The sequence below is a fragment of the Macaca fascicularis genome, chromosome 1 (assembly GCF_037993035.2).
Source record: "Macaca fascicularis isolate 582-1 chromosome 1, T2T-MFA8v1.1".
Classification (NCBI taxonomy): domain Eukaryota; kingdom Metazoa; phylum Chordata; class Mammalia; order Primates; family Cercopithecidae; genus Macaca; species Macaca fascicularis.
The window spans coordinates 7481176-7506281 of NC_088375.1; the positions used below are offsets into that span (position 1 = coordinate 7481176).

The 25106-nt window shown below is 38.5% G+C and overlaps 1 protein-coding gene across 1 annotated transcript in view; it reads right to left on the reverse strand.

The window, feature by feature from the left end:
* WDR64 (WD repeat domain 64) overlaps positions 1-25106 on the reverse strand; it is a 157291-nt gene that overhangs the window by 117356 nt on the left and 14829 nt on the right. The window contains exons 3-7 of the mRNA XM_074037116.1: positions 22442-22544; positions 19214-19317; positions 14215-14325; positions 10095-10309; positions 5296-5430 (exon numbers count right to left, since the gene is read on the reverse strand). Of these exons, the coding sequence (XP_073893217.1) occupies positions 5296-5430; positions 10095-10309; positions 14215-14325; positions 19214-19317; positions 22442-22544 (668 nt within the window). The remainder of the gene's footprint in view (positions 1-5295; positions 5431-10094; positions 10310-14214; positions 14326-19213; positions 19318-22441; positions 22545-25106) is intronic.

Genomic DNA, 25106 nt, shown 5'->3' on the forward strand with positions numbered 1-25106 from the left:
TTTTTGTCTCTAGGATCACTTGAGCCTAGGAATTCAAGGCTGCAGAGAGCTATGATCACATGATCACGCTCCAGCCTGGGCAACAGAGTGAGGCCCTGTCTCTAAACAGTAATAATAATAACTAATAAAATAGAGTTAGAAAGTATTACCTCTGTTTCCATCCTCTGAAAAAGACTGTAAAACAAGTTTTAATTTCTCTTGAAGTTTCTTCCTTGACCCACATGTTACTTAGAAGTGTGTTGTTTAATCTTCACACCTATTGGGATTTTCCAGTTATCTTTCTGTTACTGATTTCTAGTTTAATTTGTTTGTGGTCTGAGAACACATATTGTGTGATTTCTCTTCTCTTACATTTGTTAAGGTGTGTTTTATGGCCAAGAATGCAATCTATCCTGGAGAATATTTTATATGAGCTTGAGAATAATGTGTATTCTGCTGCTTTTGGATAAAGTAGCCTACAGATGTTAGTTCTATCCAGTTGACGGATAGTGCTGCTGAGTTCAACTGTCCTTAACTGATTTTCTCCCTGCTGGGTCTGATAGAGGGGTGTTGGAGTCTCTAACTAAATCGTGGATTTATGTATTTCTCTTTGCAGTTTTATAAGTTTTTGTCTCATTAATTTTGATGCTTTGTTATTAGGTGGCATACACATTAAGGATTGTTATGGCTTCTTGAAGAATTGGGTCCTTTGTCTTTATATAATGTCCCCCTTTATCCCTGATAACTTTCCTTGCACTGATGTCTGTTCTGTCTAAAATTAGCATAGTAACTCCTGTTTTCTTTTTTTCTTTTTTTTTTTTTTTGAGACGGAGCCTTGCTCTGTCACCCAGGCTGGAGTGCCCTGGCTGGATCTCAGCTCACTGCAAGCTCCGCCTCCCAGGTTCCCGCCATTCTCCTGCCTCAGCCTCCCGAGTAGCTGGGACTACAGGCGCCGCCACCTCGCCCGGCTAATTTTTTTGTATTTTTTAGTAGAGACAGGGTTTCACTGTGTTAGCCAGGATGGTCTCTATCTCCTGACCTCGTGATCCGCCCGTCTCGGCCTCCCAAAGTGCTGGGATTACAGGCGATGAGCCACCGCGCCCGGCCTCCTGTTTTCTTTTTTTTTGTTTTGTTTTGTTTTTTGAGACGGAGTCTCGCTCTGTCGCCCAGGCTGGAGTGCAGTGGCCGGATCTCAGCTCACTGCAAGCTCCGCCTCCCGGGTCTACGCCATTCTCCTGCCTCAGCCTCCCGAGTAGCTGGGACTACAGACGCCGCCACCTCGCCCGGCTAGTTTTTTTGTATTTTTTAGTAGAGACGGGGTTTCACCGTGTTCGCCAGGATGGTCTCGATCTTCTGACCTCGTGATCCACCCGTCTCGGCCTCCCAAAGTGCTGGGATTACAGGCTTGAGCCACCGCGCCCGGCCTCCTGTTTTCTTTTGATAAGTGTTAGCATGGTATGTCTTACCCTATCCCTGTACTTTTAATCTATATGTGTCATTATATTTAAAGTGGGTTTCTTATAGACAACAGAATTGGGTCTTGTTTTGTGCCCACTCTGACAATCTCTGCTCTTAACTAGTGTATTTAGACCATTGACTTTTAAAGTAATTATTGACATAGTTGGATTAACATCTACTATGTTTGTAACTGTTTTCTATTAATTGTTCCTTTGTTTCTATTTTTGTCTTTTACTCTTTTTCTGCCTTTTGTGTTTTAAAATAAACAAGTTACATGATTTCATTTTCTCTATTTTCTTAGAATATCAGTTACACATTTTTTAAAACAATTTTTCATGGTTGACCTATCATTTGCAATACACATTTACAACTAATCCAAGTTCACTTTCAAGTAACACTGCACTGCCCAGGCAGGACAAGTATATTAAAATAAACAAAAACCCTAATTCCTTCCATTATTTGTATTATTGCTGTCATTTATTTTGCTTACACATAGCAAATATACCATATATACATACATGTATGTTTATACATGTGTATATTGTGCATATAATTGAATACATTGTTGTCATTATTATTTGAACAAATTATCTGTTAGAAAAGTTAAGAATAACAAAAATAACAATTTTTATTTTACCTTTACTTTTTCTTCCTCTGATGCTGTTCTTTTCTTTAAATAGATGCAAGTTTCTGACTTACGGCTTTTCTTTCTCTCTGAAGAACTTCTTTTAACCTTTCTTGGAAGGCAGGTCTACTGACAGCATATTTCCTCAATTTCTCTTGTCTGAGAAAGTTTTATTTCTCCTTCAGTTTTAAAGGATAATTTCACAGTATACAGAATTCTAGGCTGGTAGGTCTTCTAACACTTTAAATATTTCACTCTGCCCTTCTTGCTTATGATTTTTGAGGAAAAATCACAAGTAATTTTTATCTTTGCTTTTCTACGACAAGTTGTTTGTTTGTTTTTCCCCTCTGGCTTGTTTCAAGTTTTTTTTTTTTTTTTTTTGGAGACAGTCTCCATTGCCCAGGCTGGAGTGCAGTGGTGCGATCTCAGCTCACTACAACCTCCACCTCCTGCCTCAGCCTCCTGAGTAGCTGGTATTACAGGTGCGCGCCACCATGCCCGGCTAATTTTTGTATTTTTAGTAGAGATGGGGTTTTACCATTTTGGTCAGGCTGCTCTCTAACTCCTGACCTTGTGATTCACCCGCCTTGTCCTCCCAAAGTCCTGGGATTACAGATGTGAACCACTGCGCCCGGCCAGTTTTTTTCTTTATGTTTACTTTTCTGCTGTTTGAATATGATATGCCTAGGTATAGTTATTTTTTGGCATTTATCCTTGTTAGTGTTTTCTGATATTGCTGGATCTGGGGTTTGGTGTCTCATTTTAATTTGTGGACATTCTTAGTCATAACTTCAAATGTTCCTTTTCTTCCTTTCTCCCTTTCTTCTTCTGGTGTTCTCATCACACATATGTTACACCTTTCACAGTTGTCCACAGTTTTTGGATAGCCTACGGTTTTTTTTGTTTTTGTTTTTGTTTTTCCGTTTTTTTCCCCTTTGCTTTCTGTTTTTGAATCTTTTATAAATTATTTCCTCAGCTATGTCCAGTATACTAATGAGTCCATCAAAGGCGTTATTCATTTCTATCAGTGTTTTTGATCTTTAGAATTTTTTATTCTTTTAGAATTTTCATCTCTCTGTTTATAATGCCCGTCTGTTCTTGTATGCTGCCTGCATTATCTGAGCCCTTAGCCTGCTAATTATAGTTGTTTTACATTCCCATTCTGATAATTCCAACTTCCTTGCCATGTCTGAATCTGATTCTGATGCTTGCTCTGTCTCTTGCAGTTGTAGTTTTTGCCTCATTAATTTTGATGTTGTGTTGTTAGGTGCAAACACATTGAGGATTGTTAGGGCATCTTTAAGAATTGACCCCTTTACCATTATGTAATGCCCTTCTTTATCCCTGATAATTTTCCTTGCACTGATATCTGTTCTATATAGAACTAGCATAGCTTCTTCTGCTTTCCTTTGATAAGTTTTAGTATGGTATATCTTTCTGCATCTTTTTATTTTTAGCCTATATGTGGCTTTACATTTAAAGTGTGTTTCTCATAGACAGCATATAGTTGGGTCTTGTTTTTTGATCACTCTGACAGTTTGTTTTGTGCCTTTTAGTATGCCTTGTAATTTTTTTCTTGATAGCTGGACATGATTTACTGGGTAAAGGGAACTGCTGTAAATAGACCATTAGTAACATGTTGGTAAGCTGTGGGGGAAGGTGAATCCTGTGAGGAAGTCTCATTCTTTTGATGAGCCTGTGTGTCTGGATTGTGAATTTCACAGGTGCTTCTCAGTCTTCCTCACCCTCCCTCTTAGGTATGACCAGAAGTTAGAGTGGATATTTTCCTTCCTTCTGTGAGTTATTCCCAGACAAAGTTCCAATAGCTTAGACTCTGATAACATAGTGTCTCTTGAGGGCAGGCCTTGGAAAGAACAACATGTTCTGGCACATTTCCAAGTGGTTCCTTTTCCTTCCCCTCTGCCAGAAGCAAGAGTGGATTTTTCACTGATACTTTAAGAATCTGTTGAACTCCGGGAAGTAAAACTCACAAAAGCATAGGGGCCCCTATGACTGGGCACCCCTGGAATTTTTAACTCTAAAACTGTCCATGCTGAGCACTTGTCCATTACAGTTTAGGCTTTCCTGCCCTATGCTGGTTACTCAAGGGGTTCCTGCCTGTGAATTTCTGCTCCAGTAAGTTGTGATTCTCAGCGTTTGCCCCTCTCTCTCTCCAATATGGGGGCAACAAAGCTGCCTTGTGACCTTACTTCTCTGATGGATCTAAGAAAAATCATTCATTTTTTTAGTTTGTTACATTTTTACTTGTTAGGATGGAATGGCAACTTCCAAGCTCTTTACATGCCAGGCTGGAAGGCAGCCAGGAGTCTCAATGCACTTTTCTGAGACATCTTTATTAGGGTATGTAATACCCCAGTAGGTACCATAACATTTGCGTATCATAAAATTCACCCATTGTAAGTGTACAACTCAATACTTTTTAGTAAATTTAGAGAATTGTGTAACAACCAACAGTCGCCACAAGAAGCTTAGAACATTTTCATCCTCCCAGAAAGTCCCTTTGGGCGCATTTGGGATCCCTGCTTCTACCACCAGTCCTAGGCAACCACTGATGTACTTTCTGTCTCTATAAATGTGCCCCTTTTTGGGATATTACATATAAATGGAATCATACAATATGCAGTCTTTTTGTCTGGCTTCTGTTATTCAGCTTAATGTTTTTGATATTTATTCGTGTTGTAGCATACATCTCAATGCAATTTTAAAACCCCAAATCAAGATACAATAACTGCTTTCTAGTTATTAATACATATTTAACCAGATTGGAAATAAGACAATATTCAAATGAACCTTTCTATGAGAATGCCAACTTGTCTATTACACATGAAACGTGATGACTGGTCTACAGATCATACTCACAAGCTCTTGGTTAGCCAACTGACCTGTAAGAGTGATTTTAAAATTATAAAGTTTTACCAACAGAACTATATTTTGAAATATGTTATAGACACACTCATATTGATTAATTTCAGTAGATGATAGAAATAAACAACAAATAAGCACAGTTGATGTTAGGACACATCATGTTCAAATTTGCATAAGTGGCTTCAGTTTCTTCCTGATAAATCTAATTAACCTTCCCAAACAAATGGAATAGTTAATGTCTGATTTTTCTTAAAGCCAGTTTGAAAGTTCCAAAGCTGTCATGGTTTTATCATTGTAAAAAGTTTGAAATTCACAGACTGTTCATGTATATAAATTACTGTACTTACAAATTATCCTCGAGTCTCTTCAAGGATTCCAAAACTAATGAATGATTACTGTCTAAGGAGCAGGATCCAAAACAATTTAGGGCTGAAATATATCTAATTTTCATGACCCAGTCATTATGTAGCTTCCTTTTAACACTGGGGATTAAGAAAAGGCAGGGGAGATTTATGTTAGACACACAAATGTATAATGTAAGTTTCTATTCAGCAATTTATTTTGACTTTAACTGAATTGTAACTGAATTGTGCTAAACCCGAATGTAGAATACAGCCCAATGCATTATAACACTTTTTATTTTTATTTAGTTAGTTAGTTAGTTAGTTAGAGACGGAGTCTTGCTCTCTCACCTAGGCTGGAGTATGCAGTGGTGTGATCTCAGCTCACTGCAGCCTCTACCTCCTGGGTTCAAGCAATTGTCTTGCCTCAGCCTTCCAAGTAGCTGGAATTACAGGTGTGCACCACCATGCCTGGCTAATTTTGTATTTTTAGTAGAGACAGGATTTCATGATGTTTGCTAGGCTGGTCTCAAACTCCTGACCTCAGGTGATCTGCCTGCCTCGGCCTCCCAAAGTACTGGGATTACAGGCGTGAGCCATTGCACCCGGCCCACTTTTAACTGTTTATTTATAATCAAGCATACTTAAAATGGAAAAGTAACTTTAAAAGACTCATCAAAATTTGAGCTGTGAATTCAGAATTAAAAGAATAATCTAGAAGAATCCCAATTCAATAATGGCACTATTTTATTTTACTAGAAAATTTCTAATCATCCAAATGGAGCAGTATGCTTCATATTCTTTTATATCTTATTTGAATCAATTCATTTGAAAATATATTTATATTTTCCATTAATACTTTTCAAACTGAAGTACTGGGAAATATATAATCTCAGTTCACTGGTGAAGCTGAGTGGGGGATAGTGATCATATTCCTTATCAGAGTGTTGGCCATCAGTTCACAAAACATTTGAATGTGGGGCTTAAGGTTACAGACAAAACCTCTGCCTCAAAATTCTTGTCTTCATGGTATTATATTTACCCATATTTAATGGCTTGTCTCCTCATTCAAATTTATTGAACACCTGTTGCCTCCCAGGTACTAAGGACACAAGGATGATTAAGGTAAAAAGTAGTGTCACCAAGTTGCTTAAATTCTAGTTGAGGAATAGAAATGTTTATAGCTCAAGGCATGAACGTTCTGCACTATGACATTAAACCGAGTGGAGAGGGAGCTTTCTGTTCTCATGCCAGATATGTTTGAACTCTGGATGCTGGCTGCTTCTTTCTTCAATTTGTATAATGGTTTGCATATCAGTGTTTACTACCCCCACATCCACCCATTCAACAAGAATGAATTCTACAGATGTCAGCTGCAGGAAAACTTGTATGATAGCACCAGAATTTAATTATCTCTTTGGCCTTAATACTTTTCATTCTGGTGAGGTTTGAAGATCTCTTGGTGTAAGAAAATGCCGCAACACTCAGCCTATACATGTACCACAGTCTTGAATGATTTGAATCATCTGCATGATTAAATCATCTGCATGAATATAATAACCACAAGAACTAACGTGAATTAGCATTCCTTTAACTGTACCCAGATTCCTTAACTTCCTCAGATTTCTCAACCTCATTTTTCACATGTCTATCTAATGAAAACAGGGATTGAAAAACGAGCCATGGAATTTTCTGACAGGTGGCACACATATTAATAAAAAGCAGATTCATGTCTCAGCATCTGTTCTATGAGTCTAGCATAACTAGAATGAAATGCTTAATAGTATATAGAGCAGCACGTCACATATTGGGGAAGCCCTCCATCAGGTCTAATTCTCTGTTGGGACTAGGTAATACTGCTTATATGTGAAGGATGGAAAATGGAGCCAGTTAATTTTATTGTATCATTCTTAGGGTTTCAGCAATGGGACTAGTCTTAATTCCATGGAGTATCAGTTGTAATGAGCTTTTAATTGCATATTCTAACTCTGGGATAAGTATTTGTTACATAACAAAGTATAATCCATTTTTTAATGTCTTTATAAGGAAAAAACATTCATTGTACAAAATTTAGAAAGCAAATAAAATTTTTAAAATCACCTCTTTGAAGTCCTATAGAAATTATTTATTAAACTTTTGGATATTTGTACTCAATATTTTTCTTTTTTTATTAATTAATTATTTTTTAATATTACACTTTATGTTCTAGGGTACATGTGCACTACGTGCAGGTTTGTTACATATGTATACATGTGCCATGTTGGTATGCTGCACCCATTAACTCGTCATTTACATTAGGTATATCTCCTAATGCTATCCTTCCTCCCTTCCCCCTACCCCACAATAGGCCCCAGTGTCTGATGTTCCCCTTCCTGTGTCCAGGTGATCTCATTGTTCAGTTCTCACCTATGAGTGAGAACATGCAATGTTTGGTTTTCTGTTCTTGCGATAGTTTGCTGAGAATGATGGTTTCCAGCTGCATCCATGTCCCTACAAAGGATACTAACTCATCCTTTTTTATGGCTGCATAGTATTCCATGGTGTATATGTGCCACATTTTCTTAATCCAGTCTGTCATTGATAGACATTTGGGTTGATTCCAAGTCTTTGCTATTGTGAATAGTGCTGCAATAAACATACGTGTGCATGTGTCTTTATAGCAGCATGACTTATAATCCTTTGGAAATATACCCAGTAATGGCATGGCTGGGTCAAATGGTATTTCTAGTTCTAGATCCTTGAGGAATCACCACACTGTTTTCCACAACGGTTGAACTAGTTTACAGTCCCACCAAGAGTGTAAAAGTGTTTCTATTTCTCCACATCCTCTCCAGCACCTGTTGTTTCCTGACTTTTTAATGATTGCCATTGTAACTGGTGTGATGATGGTATCTCACTGTGATTTTGATTTGCATTTCTCTAATGGTGAGTGATGATGAGCATTTTTTCATGTATCTGTTGGCTGCATAAATGTCTTCTTTTGAGAAGTGCCTGTTTATAATCAATATTTTTCTAAGTAGAAATACACACACATATATACATTTATAAGACTGAATTCATATATACATAAAAATTAATTAAATTAAAATTTTTTATACCCCAAATTCATATGTTGAAAGATAAATCATTTTTACTTGACATTATGTCATAAACCCTTTTCATACTATTAAATATTTTTCAAAACAATTAAATGGGTACATGACATATGGTTATACTATGATTTGCTGAACATCCTTGAAATCTGAATGTATTTTAGGTGTCAGACAAAAAATGTATTTTATATATAAATATATTACATATCATTTATGTTTTTATTATATATTTATATATCTGAATTATTTATGTAAATGATTAATCATCTAAATTAATCATTCCCCTTTTGTTGGACACTAGATAATTTACCATCAGAAATAATGCTGTGGGCCGGGTGCGGTGGCTCAAGCCTGTAATCCCAGCACGTTGGGAGGCCGAGGCGGGCAGATCACGAGGTCGGGAGTTTGAGACCAGCCTGACCAGTATGGTGAAACCCCGTTGCTACTAAAAATACAAAAATTAGCCGGGTGTGGTGGCATGTACCTGTAATCAGCTACTCAGAAGGCTGAGGCAGGAGAATCGCTTGAACCCGGGAGGCGGAGTTTGCAGTGAGCTGAGACTGCGCCACTGCACTCCAGCCTGGGCAACAGAGTGAGACTCCATCAAAAAAGGAAAGGAAAGAGAGGAGAGGGGAGGGGAGGGGAGGGGAAGGGATGGAAGGGGAGGGGAGGGGAGGGGGAAGCTGTGATAACCATTCTTAAGATTTTTGAAGATAGGGATACCAGGTCCTAGTGTATAAATGGTTATGAAGGCACTTGATGCAGCTTCCCAGATTCTTTCCGGAAAGGTGGATCCAATTCATACTTTTACCACCAACAGTGTGAGAATGCCCAGGTCACAGCATCTTCCCCATTTTTAATCATTTCTGATTTTATAAGTGAAAAATTGTATCTGATTTTAAGTTGTACTTCTTTGATAAATAAGGAAGACCATTTAACATAAAATTTAGGTTTTTCAGCTAATAAAAGTAATATGTACCTTTCTCAAAAAGTTTAAAGACATTGCCGTTATAAGGAAGACAATAATTATCAGTTGGGGATAACTATTGTTAGCATTTTTTTGTGATGATCACTTTGAAATGTTTATTGACCATTTGTACTGTGCGCACGTTTGTGAGTTACATGTTCATGACCTTTGCTCATTTTTCTCTTGGAGGATTATATCTTTTAATTGAACTCTACGACCCAATACAAATATCAACCCATTGTCTGTCATATTTGTCACAAATATTTATTCCAGTTTGCTTTTAAAATATTATCTTTTGATGTCCAGAGGTTTTATTTTGTATATAGTCAAATCTATGACACTTTTTCTTTGAATTCTATATCCATTGCTTTTATATTTAGAATGTTTCCCATATTCAAGCGCTAGTAACTAGTCACATATATTTTTATAGTTTTTTTCATGATTTAATTTTTTCATTTAACTTTTCAATCTACTCAAGTATCTGTAAGTTTTAGTTGTCAATAGCACTTAAATTAGGAGCTATTACACTGACAGTTTCTTGGGGCCAGAAGCATTTCACTGTGTGTGTGTGCATGTGTGTGTGTATATATGAACAATGACTATAATTAATTTTTTATATTACTTTAATTTTTCTTAATTTCTCATTTTCTATAATTTAAATCTCATTTTTCACTTTTTACCATAAAGCTTACTTGCAAAAGACTGTAATTATTAAAAGAATTAAATTAGCCATATGATACCCTTACCTTTTAAAGTTCTTTGAGTCTAAGACCTGATTTTGTAATTTTCTTTTGGATTTTGCCTGCTTTATTCCAAAGTCGTCACTGTTAACTGTGAATCTGTTCACAAAACCCCCATCATCCCCCAAGAGGATGTCATCTCGGCAGAGATGGTCAGGCAAAGGCACCACACACACACACAGGAGGCAGTGATCCATTGGCTTTATGACAAAATAATTTTCCTAGAAACAGAAAAATGACTTTAATGAATTGCTACTTTGCTCTATTCAATAAATATCTCCCCTATTATTTGACAAAAATTTCACTTTCCAATGTTTTTTATTGTAGATACTCCTATCATATAAGATAATTTGAGAGAGGAAAAAAAAACAGTTAACCAAATAAAAGTTATAGAACACTCGCTGTTATTTTGGGTGTTTTGTGGAGAAAGGAGTAGAGTGCCTACCCCTCGGCCAATAAGTAATGAGATTTTTCTGACGCGTGACTGTAAATGACCCTTATTTGGATTTATAAGAAAATATTAAAGTAAGCATAACAAGATTCAGGTGTTACCAGACTATTGACATAAAACTGGGTGGCAAACAGGAAAATCAAATATCAAAGTCCCAAGGAGTCACCAGAAGAAAAATTATCCTACCATCCAAGTTTATTCAGAAATATTTAGCATGTGTCAAGCTGATTTTGTACTATTGAATGGGGCCACTAAGCTATACAGCTATTGCTCTTCCGTGATTCAGTCTCTATAAATTTGTTCAGTCAACAAACATTTATCTATATATTTCCTTCTGTGTGCCAAGAACTACTGCAGCATGACTGTGCAATGGTGAACAGGACAGTTTCTGACTTTGTAGAGCTACCATTCTGGTAGAAGTGCATTTAAGGAAACAAATCACAGTGCTCTGATACACAGTGACTGAGAAGGCCACAACAGGTCCCATGGCCAAAGAAAGTGACATTTGATCTGGGGCTTGAATTGGTTGAGAGGAAGATTAAGAGGAGGTTGAGAGGAAGATTAAGAGGAGGTTGAGAGGAAGGAGTCTAGCAGGAGAGTGAAATCAGTCTTCACCAAACTAGAAACAAAATTCCTAAAATTCATATGGACCCAAAAAAAGCCTGCATAGCCAAAGCAAAACTAAGCAAAAAGAACAAATCTGGAGGCATCACACTCTCTCTTTTCAAACTATACTATAAGGCCATAGTCACCAAAAATAGCATGGTGCTGGTATAAAAATAGGCACATAGACCAATGGAACAGAGTAGAGAACCCAGAAATAAACCCAAATACTTACAGCCAACTTATCTTCAACAAAGCAAACAAAAACATTAAGTGGGAAAAGGACACCCTATTCAACAAATGGTGCTGGGATAATTGGCAAGTCACACGTAGGAGAATGAAACTGGATCCTCATCCCTCATCTTATACAAAAATCAACTCAAGATGGATCAAGGACTTAAATCTAAGACCTGAAACTATAAAAATTCTAGAAGATAACATTGGAAAAACCTTTCTAGACATTGGCTTAGGCAAGGATTTCATGACCAAGAATCCAAGAGCAAATGCAATAAAAAGAAAGATAAATAGCTGGGAATTAATTAAACTAAGGAGCTTTTGCACGGCAAAAAGAAGCCAGCAGAGTAAACAGACAACCCGCAGAGTGAGAGAAAATCTTCACAATCTATACATCTGGCAAAGGACTAATATCCAGAATCTACAAGGAACTAAAACAAATTAGCAAGAAAAAACAAACAATCCCATCAAAAAGTGGGCTAAGGACATGAATAGACAGTTCTCAAAAGAAGATATACAAATGGCCGACAAAAACATGGAAAAAAATGCATAGCATCATTAATGATCAGGAAAATGCAAATCAAAACCACAATACGATACCATCTTACCCCTGAAAGAATGGCTGTAATCAAAAACTCAAAAAATAATAGATGTTGGTGTGGATGCAGTGAAAAGGGAACACTTCTACACTGCTGGTGGGAATGTAAACTAGTACAACCACTATGGAAAACAGTGTGGAGATTCCTTAAAGAACTAAAAGTAGAACTACCATTGGATCCAGCAGTCCCACTACTAGATATCTACTCAGAGGAAAAGAAGTCCTTATATGTAAAAGCTACTTGCTCGCTCATATTTCTAGCAGCACAATTCGCAACTGCAAAAATGTGAAACCAACCCAAATGCCCATCAGTCAACGAGTGGATAAAGAAACTGTGGTATATATGTATACACAATAGAATACTACTTAGCCATAAAAATGGATGAATTAATGGCATTCACAGCAACCTGGATGGAACTGGAGACTATTATTGTAAGTGAAGTAACTCAGGAGTGGAAAATCAAACATTATATATTCTCACTCATAAGAGGGAGCTAAGCTATGAGGATGCAAAGGCGTAAAAATGACACAATGGACTTTGGGGACTCCGGGGAAAAGGGTGGGAAGGGGGTAAGGGATAAAAGACTACAAATTGGGTTCAGTACATACTGTTTGGGAGATGGGTACACCAAAATCTCACAAATCACCACTAAAGAGCTTACTCATGTAACCAGATACCACCTGTGATCCCCAAACCTATGGAAATAAAAAAGTTTAAACAATTTTTAAAGAAAGAGAGAGAGAGGAGGCTGTAGAGCCATGTCATGGCCGAGACAGGAGGGGAGGGCATGTCAAATGCAAGGATATTTTGCCTTCAGAGAGAGGACGAAAGTAAGGATGTGGTTTCCAGTTAAATCTGTAGGTGAAAGCACTGGAATTTGAAAGAGGACAAGTCTGATAGTAGACTCAGTTTTTTGCAGGAAAATAGAGAACAAGTCCTTATACTACAGGGAGAAGCCTGAGAAGAATATTGAAATTGTGGATGACTTACAAGAAATGGGCCAGTGAGTTGGTTAGGGCCAGAAAGAGATTGATGGAGCCACTGAGAGCCCAGCTGAGTCTGCAGACCTCAAGTTTGTAATTGTGCCAAATAGCACTGTTTGGTTCTTTTCCATCAGTGCTTAGCCACTGTAAAGGAGCAGAGAAGGGCTAGGGCATCTCTCCAGGTTGAAGGACAAATATTGAAGAGAATGAAGGGTGAGGCTGACCAGCTCAGATGACACCCCCAGAGGGTGCAGACCAGAAGGGAAGAAGAGAAGAGTTGAGAGGGAGTGAAGACTGGAACATGATGTTTTCAAGGAACTAGAGGCTTCTATGGGATTGAAAAGCAAGAGTGGAAACAGAACAGCGTTAGGAGAAGAGGTTATGATCAAAGTTCAGGATCTTGGAGTTTAGGGGTTTGGAAATTAATAAACCTGGTCTATAACACAGCACATCATAAAGTAACGTTGACCAAGAAGCTGCCATCTTTAAAATTACTCTGGCATCACTAGTTGGTTACAACATTGTGAACAAATAGCAAAAGAAAGTTAGTTTTTTACCAAGGCTAGGAACAAGCAAGGCATGAAGGAAGGTTAATTTATTTCTTAATCATCCATGTCCTTCAAAGTCAGTCTGCTTCCTGAAGATATTTTTAAACAACCTCGGTGCTCAGTGATCTCACGCTCCCTGAGTCCCTGTTGCACCATATAATTTGCTGTATCATCATATTATATATTATGCTTATTCATGAGGAACTTCAAGACTGAGTTTTGTTTGAGTGCAGAGAACATAATCCTTACTTCTAAATGTCTGCAAATGCTCAATAAATACGATAGATTGGTTAAGCGGTAACATCTCAGCCACTGAAGGGCTGCCTCATTAGATGTTTTTGCCAGATTTAGACATTTGATTTTAGTAATTTTCTCACCTAATGAAGCTGGACTTGGGAGAAAAGATTTGAACTTGATAACATGAGCATACCCAAAGAAAGATAATACATGGATTCAGAGAAGGGCATAAAAGAAGAAAGGAATTACTCCCTCACTCAAAAACAACCCAACCCCACTGAACTAAATATACACTAAATGGAAAGAATAGTCCCTTTTAATTACAGAATATACATGCTGAACTTGATCTAAGAGACTACTTACTTAAATCCTCTCATCTTATAGATGAAGAAACTGATGTTCGATAGAGAAAGTGGATTGCTCATACTGTACCACTACTGAAAAGACAATCTCATTTCTTTGGCACAATACCTGGCTGCTCCCTTGAGCTTTATAATCCCAGACAATAATGGTCCTTTCTGTTGTGGCTACGATTCGTTTCAGCTGCAAGAGGTAATCACACCCTGTAATCCAGGAGGTGTCCTGACAGAAAAGCAGAGAAGTGGGGGATATAATGCATTTCCTTCCATGACCTGGTGATGGTTAACAAAGGGCAGGTTAGTCACACTAAAAGCCCCATTTTGCTGCCTTGTTACAGAGAAGCCTTGCAGTACATCCTGTCTGAGCATCTTGAATACAGGCTCCCATCTTTTCCCCTTTCACCCTTACCCTGAGTGTCTCAGTACTATCAGCTGGAGAATGATTCAGTTAGCGATGGGATTGCTCCCTGGAAGCACACAGCAGTTCGTGGAGCATCTTTGTGCACTATTCACTGCTGTGAGGCCGCTTCTTCACATGGGCACTAGGAGACTAGATTTAGGGCGCTGATTAAGCGAGCTCTCCAGCCCTGTCCCCATGCTAGAAAACAAAGACCTTAGTAATGACCTGGTCCATGATAAGTGGAGACCAAGGAGACTTTCTTGTGTCCTACCTAAAGACACCAAGCTGGCATGGCTAGGAGCTGTAATATCAACAACACACTCCTTAACAGAAACAGAAGCTTCCATTTATGAGTGCTACATGCATTTCAGGCATGGCCTCCAACATTCTGTAAAACCTGTTAGAAATTCCAGGGTTGGCTTTTTTTTTTTTTTTTTCCAGTTTAGGAAATGGAACAATGAGAACACTTGGACACAGGAAGGGGAACATCACACACCGGGGCCTGTTGTGGGGTGGGGGGAGCGGGGAAGGATAGCATTAGGAGATACACCTAATGTAAATGACGAGTTAATGGGTGCAGCACACCAACATGGCACATGTATACATATGTAACAAACCTGCACATTGTGCACATGTACCCTAGAACATAAAGTATAATAATAAAAAAATGGAGGTTCAGAAGTTTACAGAGAATCCAGACTCCTTTGCCAGGAAGCATGGCAGCCTCCTTTGTAGTTCAGGGTATTCAGTACGTGCAAGCAATGAAAGAGTCAAGCATTCTCCCAGCTCTCGTAAATCCATAATGAGATTCTGCAAGCAAGTCACTATAGCTTTACAACATCTGCTGCAATTACTATTCCGATTAGTGATGTGGATTAAATAAATTACAAAATTGTACTCAAACTTTCAATGTTGTATTCAACTTTAAAATAAAAATATTTTCTAATTATTTCCATGGGCTACCTCCTTGTTCTCACAACTTGGGTTGTATCCATTCTTTACATTCTCCGATAACAGATGCTCAGAAAAACTGAGAAGCTTTTAAATTGAAGCTTCCAAGGAGTAACCAGTTTCCAAGCAATTCTCTGCAGTCAGTTTAACTCCAGAAAGCAAGACCTGGGTCCTCTTTGCTGTTGCTCAAGGCTTAGTTTTGATCCTAGTCAGTAAACATAAATTTATAATATATGAAATATATATCCAGAGTCTATTCATTACTTCATTGAGATTTTAAGTAATTGTGAAGGAACCATCATCACAGCCCTAACCTTGACTTAATTAGGAATTTTTTAAGTGTACTTACTGTAACATTGGTGCTGGTCTGAACTCTCATCTATGAAAAAGGAAGAGAGTAATGAAATCTAGTTGACACTACAATTAAAGATGAAAATGCTGACTCTAAAACAACACAGAATCTTCTTGGTTTCATCTCAGCTGTCATTCTGCCCTCTGTAAGTCTCCTCCCTGTCTCTCCTTCTCCTGGAACAGCTAGCTCTGTGGAATGATGCGGACTGTTTGCTGTGAGCCAGGCTTATCCCTCTGTGGCTCGTTGTTAAACCTGGTGACTGCGCTGTTAAGAGTCTTACACTTCACTAATCATTTTCTTCCTTTATGCAAACTACATCTCTCTTTTTTTTTTAAGTTGTTTGGAGCAACATTTGATGCCAAAAAATAGGAATGCAAAATAATCTAACAGCAATGGCAAGAGTAGTTACTAAATAGAGTGATTGAGAAAAACCACCATTTTTCATTTGAAGTTAACTCTGTCCAAGTTGAGACTTAAAAGAACATTTTACCCAGTGGGCCTCCTCTTTTATTCAATAAGCACCTGTTGAGTGAATATATATGCACTGGGTACTACACCAGTTAAGAACCACAGCTTTATCCCATGCAGAGAGCAGTGTATACATGAGCAGCCTTTCCTACTCTTGTGGCATGGAAATTGCTCCCAAGATGAAGGCAAGTAGTTGAAGTATTTCAATGACCTTGTTTCTTTTACATGCTCAGATGGCCTTGAGAAATATCTAGGAAACAGTGGCCCAGAAGAAACGCATGATGTGAAACAGAGAAAGTAGATCAGAGAGATCACTAAAGCTGTTAGTCATGGCTACCCACAGGCTGCCTTTCATCTGAAGAGTTCAAAAAGGCTTTTCTAACCCGGGACTGACTTCTAGATGGGAAAATACATCGCGGTAAGAAAACCGGTGAGTAGCGGACCAGAACACCTGTGGTTTCTGCTTCTCTTTCTCTATATATATCTTTAGTGGAAGTCACCTATTTAAAGTCCTCTCAGCTGCTTTAAAAGTTTCATAATCCTTATAGATATATTTTGAATTTTTATTAATAACATTTAATGTTTATATCATCAAGAAAATCCTGAACTATATTTATTGTACTTCAGATACAGCCTAAATTATGAATTAATCCAAGATATTTGGAGTTGTTAAGGGCTACCTTTTAATAAATCACTCCTGTGACCTACACTTTCAGCTTAACTTTTCTCACATGATACGTCATATTTGTAAGGCTTGCAACAATCAAAACAATATTTATTCCTGCTGTATCAAATCTCAAAATAATTAATTTTGGGCTGGACATGGCTCACTCCCATAATCCCAGCAATTTAGGAGGCCATGAGGTGGGAGGATGGCTTGAGACCACAAGTTCGAGACTAGCCTGGACAACACAGCGAGACCCTGTTTCTACAAAAAACAAAAACAAAACAAAACCATTAATTTCTTAGCCATCTTTTTCTCCAGTTACATTATCTTATAAAAAACATATGTGTTTGCACATTTGTGAGTATGCACGTGCCCATCTATAAGCTTTTGCGTGTATGTGCATGTTTGTAAAGCATCTGTGGAAATGTGATAATGTCACCTGACTTATTTCACGTCATTCTGAATATTTTAGTATGCACATAATTATTTTCCTTCTCCTATTATTTTTTAGATACCATCTTAGTTCTATTTTTGAGGTAACAAAAGAGAAGGTAAATAATGCACCAAGAGAAAAAGATCGAGAAGGTTTTTATATTTAAATGAGGCAAATTCATTTTTGTTTTCACATTATTTGTTTATTACAGCAATTGCCAACATTTACTGAGGAACTCTAATGATGCTAGCACTTCATTAGTATTAACTCAAAGAGCAAGAAGGAAGGTCTATGATTTTGGATGAGGAACCAGGGCATGCAGATATTAAATAACACACACAGCTCTAAGTGTTAGTGCGAGGCTGGAGCCCAGACTCCACGCCCACACTCTGCATCCCTCACTGCACCGCCTCCAGGGCCACACAGCCCCCACCTCTGACAGAATCTGGCTGTCTGTGACTTCAGCTTCGGAAAGATTCCCTGAACTGGAGATTACTGAAGAACTGAAAATTATGTGAAAAATTTTAATCACATAGTGATTATTTCAAAGATATTTTACTTGCATAAAGCTTGTTTCTAGTTGGAAATGAACTAATCATTAGGATTTTTAAAATAACACCAAAGATTTACCTTTTATTTTCATAGCAAAATATTATGTAGGGTATATTGTAACATATTCCATTAAAGTGAAAGTCCAAAACTTACAAATTTAGAAATGACATTGATAATAGCAAAGCCTTACATTCATGTAGGGATGTATTGTTCATAAAGTGTTTCTACACCCATTCTCTCATTTGACCTTCACTACAATCCTTTGAGGGAGGACAGGTTTTATTGTCCTCATTCTACAGATGTAAAAAGAGAGATGTGAAAGATGTTAGTGACTCGCTAAGCTCCCTACTTAATTACATAATTAGTAAAACAGCGGGGCTGGAATTTGAGCAATTCATTTTTATTTCAAGTCCAAAGTTCCTGATGGGACCTTTTATTAATCACTCGGCTCATGAGTGTTTCTGATTTTAACCGAGACATTATCCAGGAGCATCTTTTAATTGTGTTGATGCCACATGGTTCGATATGACACCCTGAGGGAACAATGCCAAATGCAGTCACCAGTTCCAAAGAATTGCCACAGGGCACAGCAGCCTCCTCATTACTAAATATTTGGGTTTTTTTTTTTTTTTGGAATAACTCTAAAATACAATTTATGGTTTCCACTGTACCTGATACATATATATAATGCAGAGACAAACCAAGAGAGAGAAAAGGAAGGGAGGAGGGAGGAGGGAAGAAGGGAGGAGGGGAGGAAGAGAGGGAGGAAGGAAGGAAGGAAGGAAGGAAGGAAGGAAGGAAGGAAGGAAGGAAGGAAGGAAGGAAGGAAAGAGAGAGAGGGAGGGAGGGAGGGAGGAAGGAAGGAAGGAAGAAGGGAGGAAGGAAGTAGGGAAGGAGGAAGGGAGAAAGGAAAGAAGGGAGGGGGGAAAGAAGGAAGAAGCGAGGGAGGAAGGAAGAGAGGAAAGAAGGAAGGAGGAAGGGAAGGAGGAAGGGAGAAAAGGAAGGAGGGAGGGAGGAAGGAAGGAAGAAAGGGAGGGAGGGAGGAAGGGAGGGAGGGAGGAAGGAAGGAAGGAAAGAAGGGAGGGAGGAAGGAAAGAAGAGAGGAGGGAGAGAGGAAGGAAGGAAAGAAGGGAGGAGGGAGAGAGGAAGGAAGGAAAGAAGGAAGGAAGGAAGGAAGGGAAGGAGGGAGGAAGGGAGGGAAAGAGGGAGGGAGACAGAAATCCAAGCTTTTAAATTACCTGGTTATTGTAAAATGAATCCTTCAGTTAGAAAAAGAAAAAGAAATTACCTGGTTATTAAAAACTGTTATTAATCCTTTCTGAGTAGCTGTTATTAGTAAATCCAGGTGAGGTACCTTGACAATGCTCTTAATCACATCTCGTCTTCTACTACCTGTCAACAGCATAATATTAATTTCAACTTTCAGCAGTAAAGATGCTAAAACTCATTAGGTTTGTTTAAAAAAAAAAATGATATGGCCAGACACAAGTGGCTCACTCCTATAATCCCAGAATTTTGAGAGGCTGAGGAAGGTGGATTGTTCAAGTCCAGGAGTTTGATACCAGCCTGGGCAGCATGACAAAACTCATTTCTACCAAAAATACAAAATTAGCTGAGTGTGGTTGGTCATGCCTGTAGTCCCAGCTCCTCGGGAAGCTGAGGTGGGAGGATCTCTGGAGCCCAGGAGGTTGAGGTGCAGTGAGTTGTGATCGCACCACTGCACTCCAGCCTGGGTGACAGAGCGAGACCCTGTCTCAAAAAACACAACAACAACAACAACAAAAAATAAACAGCTTTTTTGCTAGAAAGCCCCAAGTTACTTAAAAATTAGAGTAAAACCATAAAACCCAGCAACCATTGTGTTTTAATGATCCTCAGAGATACTAATTTGCATATATAGAGCTTTCTAACTAAATGTGGTGCATTAATTCCCAGAGAAAATGCAAGACACACACCCACCCACCCCCCACACATACACGTGCATGTGCATATTTCACAGAGAACACGTTTTCTAAACATCATTTGGAATCATTTCTTTTTTGAGATATTTCACATCTCTTAGGACTCCTTTCTTTGAACTCGCACCATTGTGGTTTACACATGATAAAAAATACTATCTCAGGCTTTTCAGTATAAAAGAATGAAACTAGAGCTGTCATTAAGGCTTTAAAAAAAAAGTGCCTTTTGACAAAAAAAAAAAAAAAAAAAAAAAAAAAAAAAAAAAAAAAAAAAAAGACTAGCTAGACACTTTCATGTTTCTATGGCCATGTCCTGAATGATAAAGCCATATATATAGAATTTCTTCCAGGGTACTTAATTTTTATAATTGCAAACTCTTAGGAAAGAAAGGCAAGTGAACAGGTGTCATACCCTAGTGTTACCACCCTCATCCGTATATCTCAACAGAGAAGATATTGCCCCCAAATGGGTACAAATTAGTTCTTGGAGGGAACATGAATACATTTTACTCTTTTTGTATAGAAAGTGCAGATATGCATGTAGTATATAATTGGATTCACTTAATAATTAATACCTGAGGCATTAAAATGGCATAGAGCAAGATAAGGCAGAGGGGAAGGCAATTAGGAGCAAAAAGTCTAAAGAGGCTCCGTAGGGGTCAGTAATTTAAAAAATAAAGATGGAGAAACACTGCCCTATTGCAAGCCACCATCATTCTCTTTGCTTCCACCCCGTCCACACTACAGACTATTTTAAATGCAGAAGCTAGAATAGAATATAAAGGATAACTCAGGTTACTCCTCTCCTCTATCCACAGCCCCCTTGTAGCTTTCTGCCTCATTCAGAAGTCTTCAGCACGTCTTACAAGTCCCAATACATCTGTCCCCACTCCCATTGTTGCCTCTCCAACCTTAGCTTCCACCACTGTCCCCACTACCTGAAATACATGGTTTTCTCTCTCACTTTCTACGGATCTTTTTCACCTTCTCAGTGGGGACTTCCCTAACCACCCTATCGAACACCATGCTCCCGCTCTCAGACCACCTTCTGCTTCCCACATTCCTGCTTTATTTTCCCCACAACCTGCTTACTTTTTGTCCTATAGCATGTATTCCCATCTGACATACTGTACATTTCACTTGTTTAATGTTTGTGGTTGTCTGCCTCTCCCTATTGGAATGTAAACTCCATGAGGCCAGGGATTTGTGTCTGTTTGTTCACTGCTGTGTCTCTAGCATTTGGAAAGGTATCTGGCCTCCATAGTAGACTTTAACAAATATTTGTTGAATGAGAAATGAATTATAGAATGCAACTGTCATCTAGAAAAAGACTTTCAAAGCTCTAACGTAGGCTGCCAGCAACACTTCTCCCCTGCTCTGGGACCCCTCCTTAGCTCAGTGTGGTCGCAGAAGGGATAGCCCTTTTGTGTCTGTGTTTTTGTTTTCGTTTTTGCTTTCTAGTTCCCATGGCCAGAGGCCAGGCTCTTTTGAGGTCTGTGGTTGGGCTAAGGAAAAGTCAAGGATGAAGATGGGTTTGGCTCAGAAAGCATTCCAGGTGCTTTGTTTGTTTGTTTGATTGAGACAGAGTCTCGCCCTGTCACTGAGGCTGGAGTGCAGTGGTGCCATCTCAGCTCACTGCAACCTCCACCTCTGGGGTTCAAGCGATTCTCCTGCCTCAACCTCCCGAGTAGCTGGGACTACAGGTGCGCACCACCATGGCTGGCTAATTTTTGCATTTTTAGTAGAGATGAGGTTTCACCGTGTTGGCCAGGCTGGTCTTGAACTCCTGACCTCAGGTGATCCACCCACCTTGACCTCTCAAAGTGCCAGGATTACAGCCGTGACCCACCGTGCCCAGCCTCCAGGTGCTTTTTTAAGAGACATCACATTTGACCTTCATTTCAGAATATGGGAGGAAATGCTGGAAAACAGGAGTAGGTTTGAAGGTTTGTCTTCCCTCTTCCTGACCTCCTCCCACCATGAAGGGAAGAAGGAGAAGAAAACCCAAGGTGTTAAGAGTGGAGAGGGATGGGGGGTCCTGGGTCCCAGGCTCAAAGTTGAAAATGAAGAACACATACATTGGAGACTTCCCAGATTGGGGACAATGCCCCTCCGTGACTGGCCCAAGCTCTCCAGAGATGTCAGATTAAACTTCTTTAAGATAATCACGGGTAGATGAGAGTGAATGGAAGAGTCACGTTTAGTGAAAACTCAAAAACTTAATTTGAAGAATACTTTAAAAGAAACGTGACTTCTTTTCCTGGAGCATGCATTATTGTGACATCATTGCAGAGAGTTTTCACTGGAAGTCTGAGTCTTTTTCAGGAAAATGTGAATTTTCTCCCATCACATTCTCTATTTAGTGTCCTTCAAAGCAATTATAATATTTCAATTTCAATAGTCATAGAGTTTCTTCACCACCCCGACACCCAGTGATAAAACATTGAACAAATACATAAAATGAAAAGTGATTCTATGGAAACATATAGTCCCAATATTTATTCTTGAGAAAAATATTAAAACTCGTACTAATTTGGAAGAGAAAATTAAAATGTCACCTGAAATTAAAATTCGCCGTTTTCTAGACACAAAGAAAACCAAATTTTCTTCATCCAACTGGGAAGTAATAGGATCTTCTTCAGAGGAGAAGTATCCAAAGATCTGAAATCCCAAACAGCACGTATAAATATGCACCATGCCTCAGAATTAACTGTAAAGTAACAAGATTTCATGTTGGCTGAATTTAAAGTCTAATTAGTATTAACAGCCAGCACCTTGCTTTGTGACTGTCAGGGGTTCCCTATACCAGGAGACATTTACTACAGCGGTCCCCAACCTTCTTGACGCTAGGCACCAGTTTCATGGAAGACTCTTTTTCCACAGACCAGGGCAAGGGATGGTTTCAGGATGAAACTCTTCCACCTCGGATCATTAGGCACTAGATTCTCATAAGGAGCACGCAGTCTAGATCACTTGCATGCACACTTCACAACAGGGTTCACGCTCTGTGAGAATCCAATGCCACTGCTGATCTGAGAGGAGACGGAGCTCAGGCAGTGACGCTCACTCCTGCACTGATCACCTCCTGCTGTGCAGCACAATTCCTAACAGGCCACTGACAGTTGGGGTTGAGGACCCCTGGTTTGATATATTCAACAAACTGTATACTGATAATGCATGATTTTTGAGCAGTTACTCATTTTTCTTTTCAATAGATCTGACGCTCAGACTGATAGGTCTACTCGGAGCTGGCACTTATTTGGAAATGAAATCAGTCTTCATCATGCAGGGTCCTACTAAGAACTGTGACACTGAGTTTGGCCACTCTCAAATGACTATCTTACCCATTTGCCATGAAATTTTCAGGGCTAGATTTTTTTTTCTTTATCCCTGTTGGTGGGAATTTAAGAGTTTCTTTATTTAAGTGTTCCAAATCCTATGTCTAGGCATTGCATGAGAATAAATTACTATGAAAAAAAATAAAAAATAAAACATCATGAAGAAGAAAAGAGTTCTTATTTGTGAATAAACTGTCAAATTATATAACTGAAAAATGAAGAAAATAAGATAGCTGTTCTTCAATTGTCATATTAATCAACCAACAGAAGTAAAATTCTTATAATGAGCGAACTTAAAAATAATTATGTAGTTACATTTTTTAATTAATAAAATGCTTATAAAAGTCATATAATTAGTATATCAGTATTTCCCATAAAGTTGAATGCACGAAATGAACTGAGGAGTCCTTTTGAAATTTCAGTGTGCACACTAACCACCCAGGATCTTGTTAAAATGCAGATTTGACTTCAGTAGGTCTGGGGTGAGTCTAAGAAGCTGCATTTCTAACAAGCTTTTCATGAGAGACCATACTTTGAGTTTAAAGGAACTAGTGACTAATGATTGAATTGGAAATAAATCAAAACCAGCAATATGCCAGTTTGTTTTAATAATATTGATTTAGATGCTAGATGATGGCTTAACATTATATAAATATTTTAATATATGTCCTATCATGTTGCTTCACAAATGTTACTACTTCTTCATTTACATTCCCCCACCTTCAAACCTCCCAACACACAATTGCCCTAATTATTCCCCACAGTTAGATTCCTTTCTGTGGGAAAATCAGGCTCATCGAGACTTGCTTGTATTTTCCCTTTTACCCACCAGCAAAATTAGCACTCCCTAAAAACTTAACTTGTTCTCTCCTCAGAAATCATCGCTCACTTTTTATGGGCACAGCAACCTCTAGGTTTAATATCAACTTCCCTCTGAACGACTGAGAAAAGAAAAGGAAAATGAATAGATCTCTGTTGGAGGGGACGGGAAGGTTTTCTTACTGCAATCTTTGTCATCATTCATTGATGCATTATTCAGTTAACAACTACGTATCGATCTGTACCTCAGCCCTGTATCATTCAAACCCACGATACCACTGTATGGCAAAGAGCGTGTGCTGCTGAGTCAGGTGGTCCAGGGTCAGGGTTCAGACTATACAAGGAATTGATAGTCATTACTTGGAAAAATACCTTCACCTTCTGAAGTCTTAACTTCCTCATCGGTAGAACAAAAGAACAAACTTCTGAATTTTGTTTTTGTTTTGTTTTATTGAGGTTTAAATGACATAATGGATGACATCATGTCATGTCAAAATGAGCATTTTGCACCGTGCCTGGCATATAGTAATCGTTTTAAAACATTAGCTATTGTTATCATTGGAAAGCCTACACTGAGAAGGCCTCATGGGAGAGAGAAAAATAAATGACACATGATATCCAGACCACAGCCTCTAATGAGAACAGTAGCTTGTCTTTAAGGGTAGTTTTTGTTTTTTTGGTTTTTTTTTTTTTTTGAGATGGAGTCTTGCCCTGTCACCCAGGCTGCAGTGCAGTGGTGTGATCTTGACTCACTGCAACCTCCGCCTCCCAGGTTCAAGCAATTCTCCTGCCCTCGTTTTATAAACACAACTTGGTACAATTTAAATGACTTATGCAAAGTAGACAATTGATAAATGTTGGCAGCAAATTTAACCTCAGAGAATAGTGTGAAATAATAATTTTCAGAGAATGTGTAATGATAATGGTGATGATGATTCTTTGTTTCTACATTAATGAATTTCAGTGTTTATTGGAGATGAGAGAACTCCACATCATATATGCTGTCATCTAATTTGAAATTATGTCTCCTACATCAATGATACTCATACTCAAAGAGCAGTTTGCA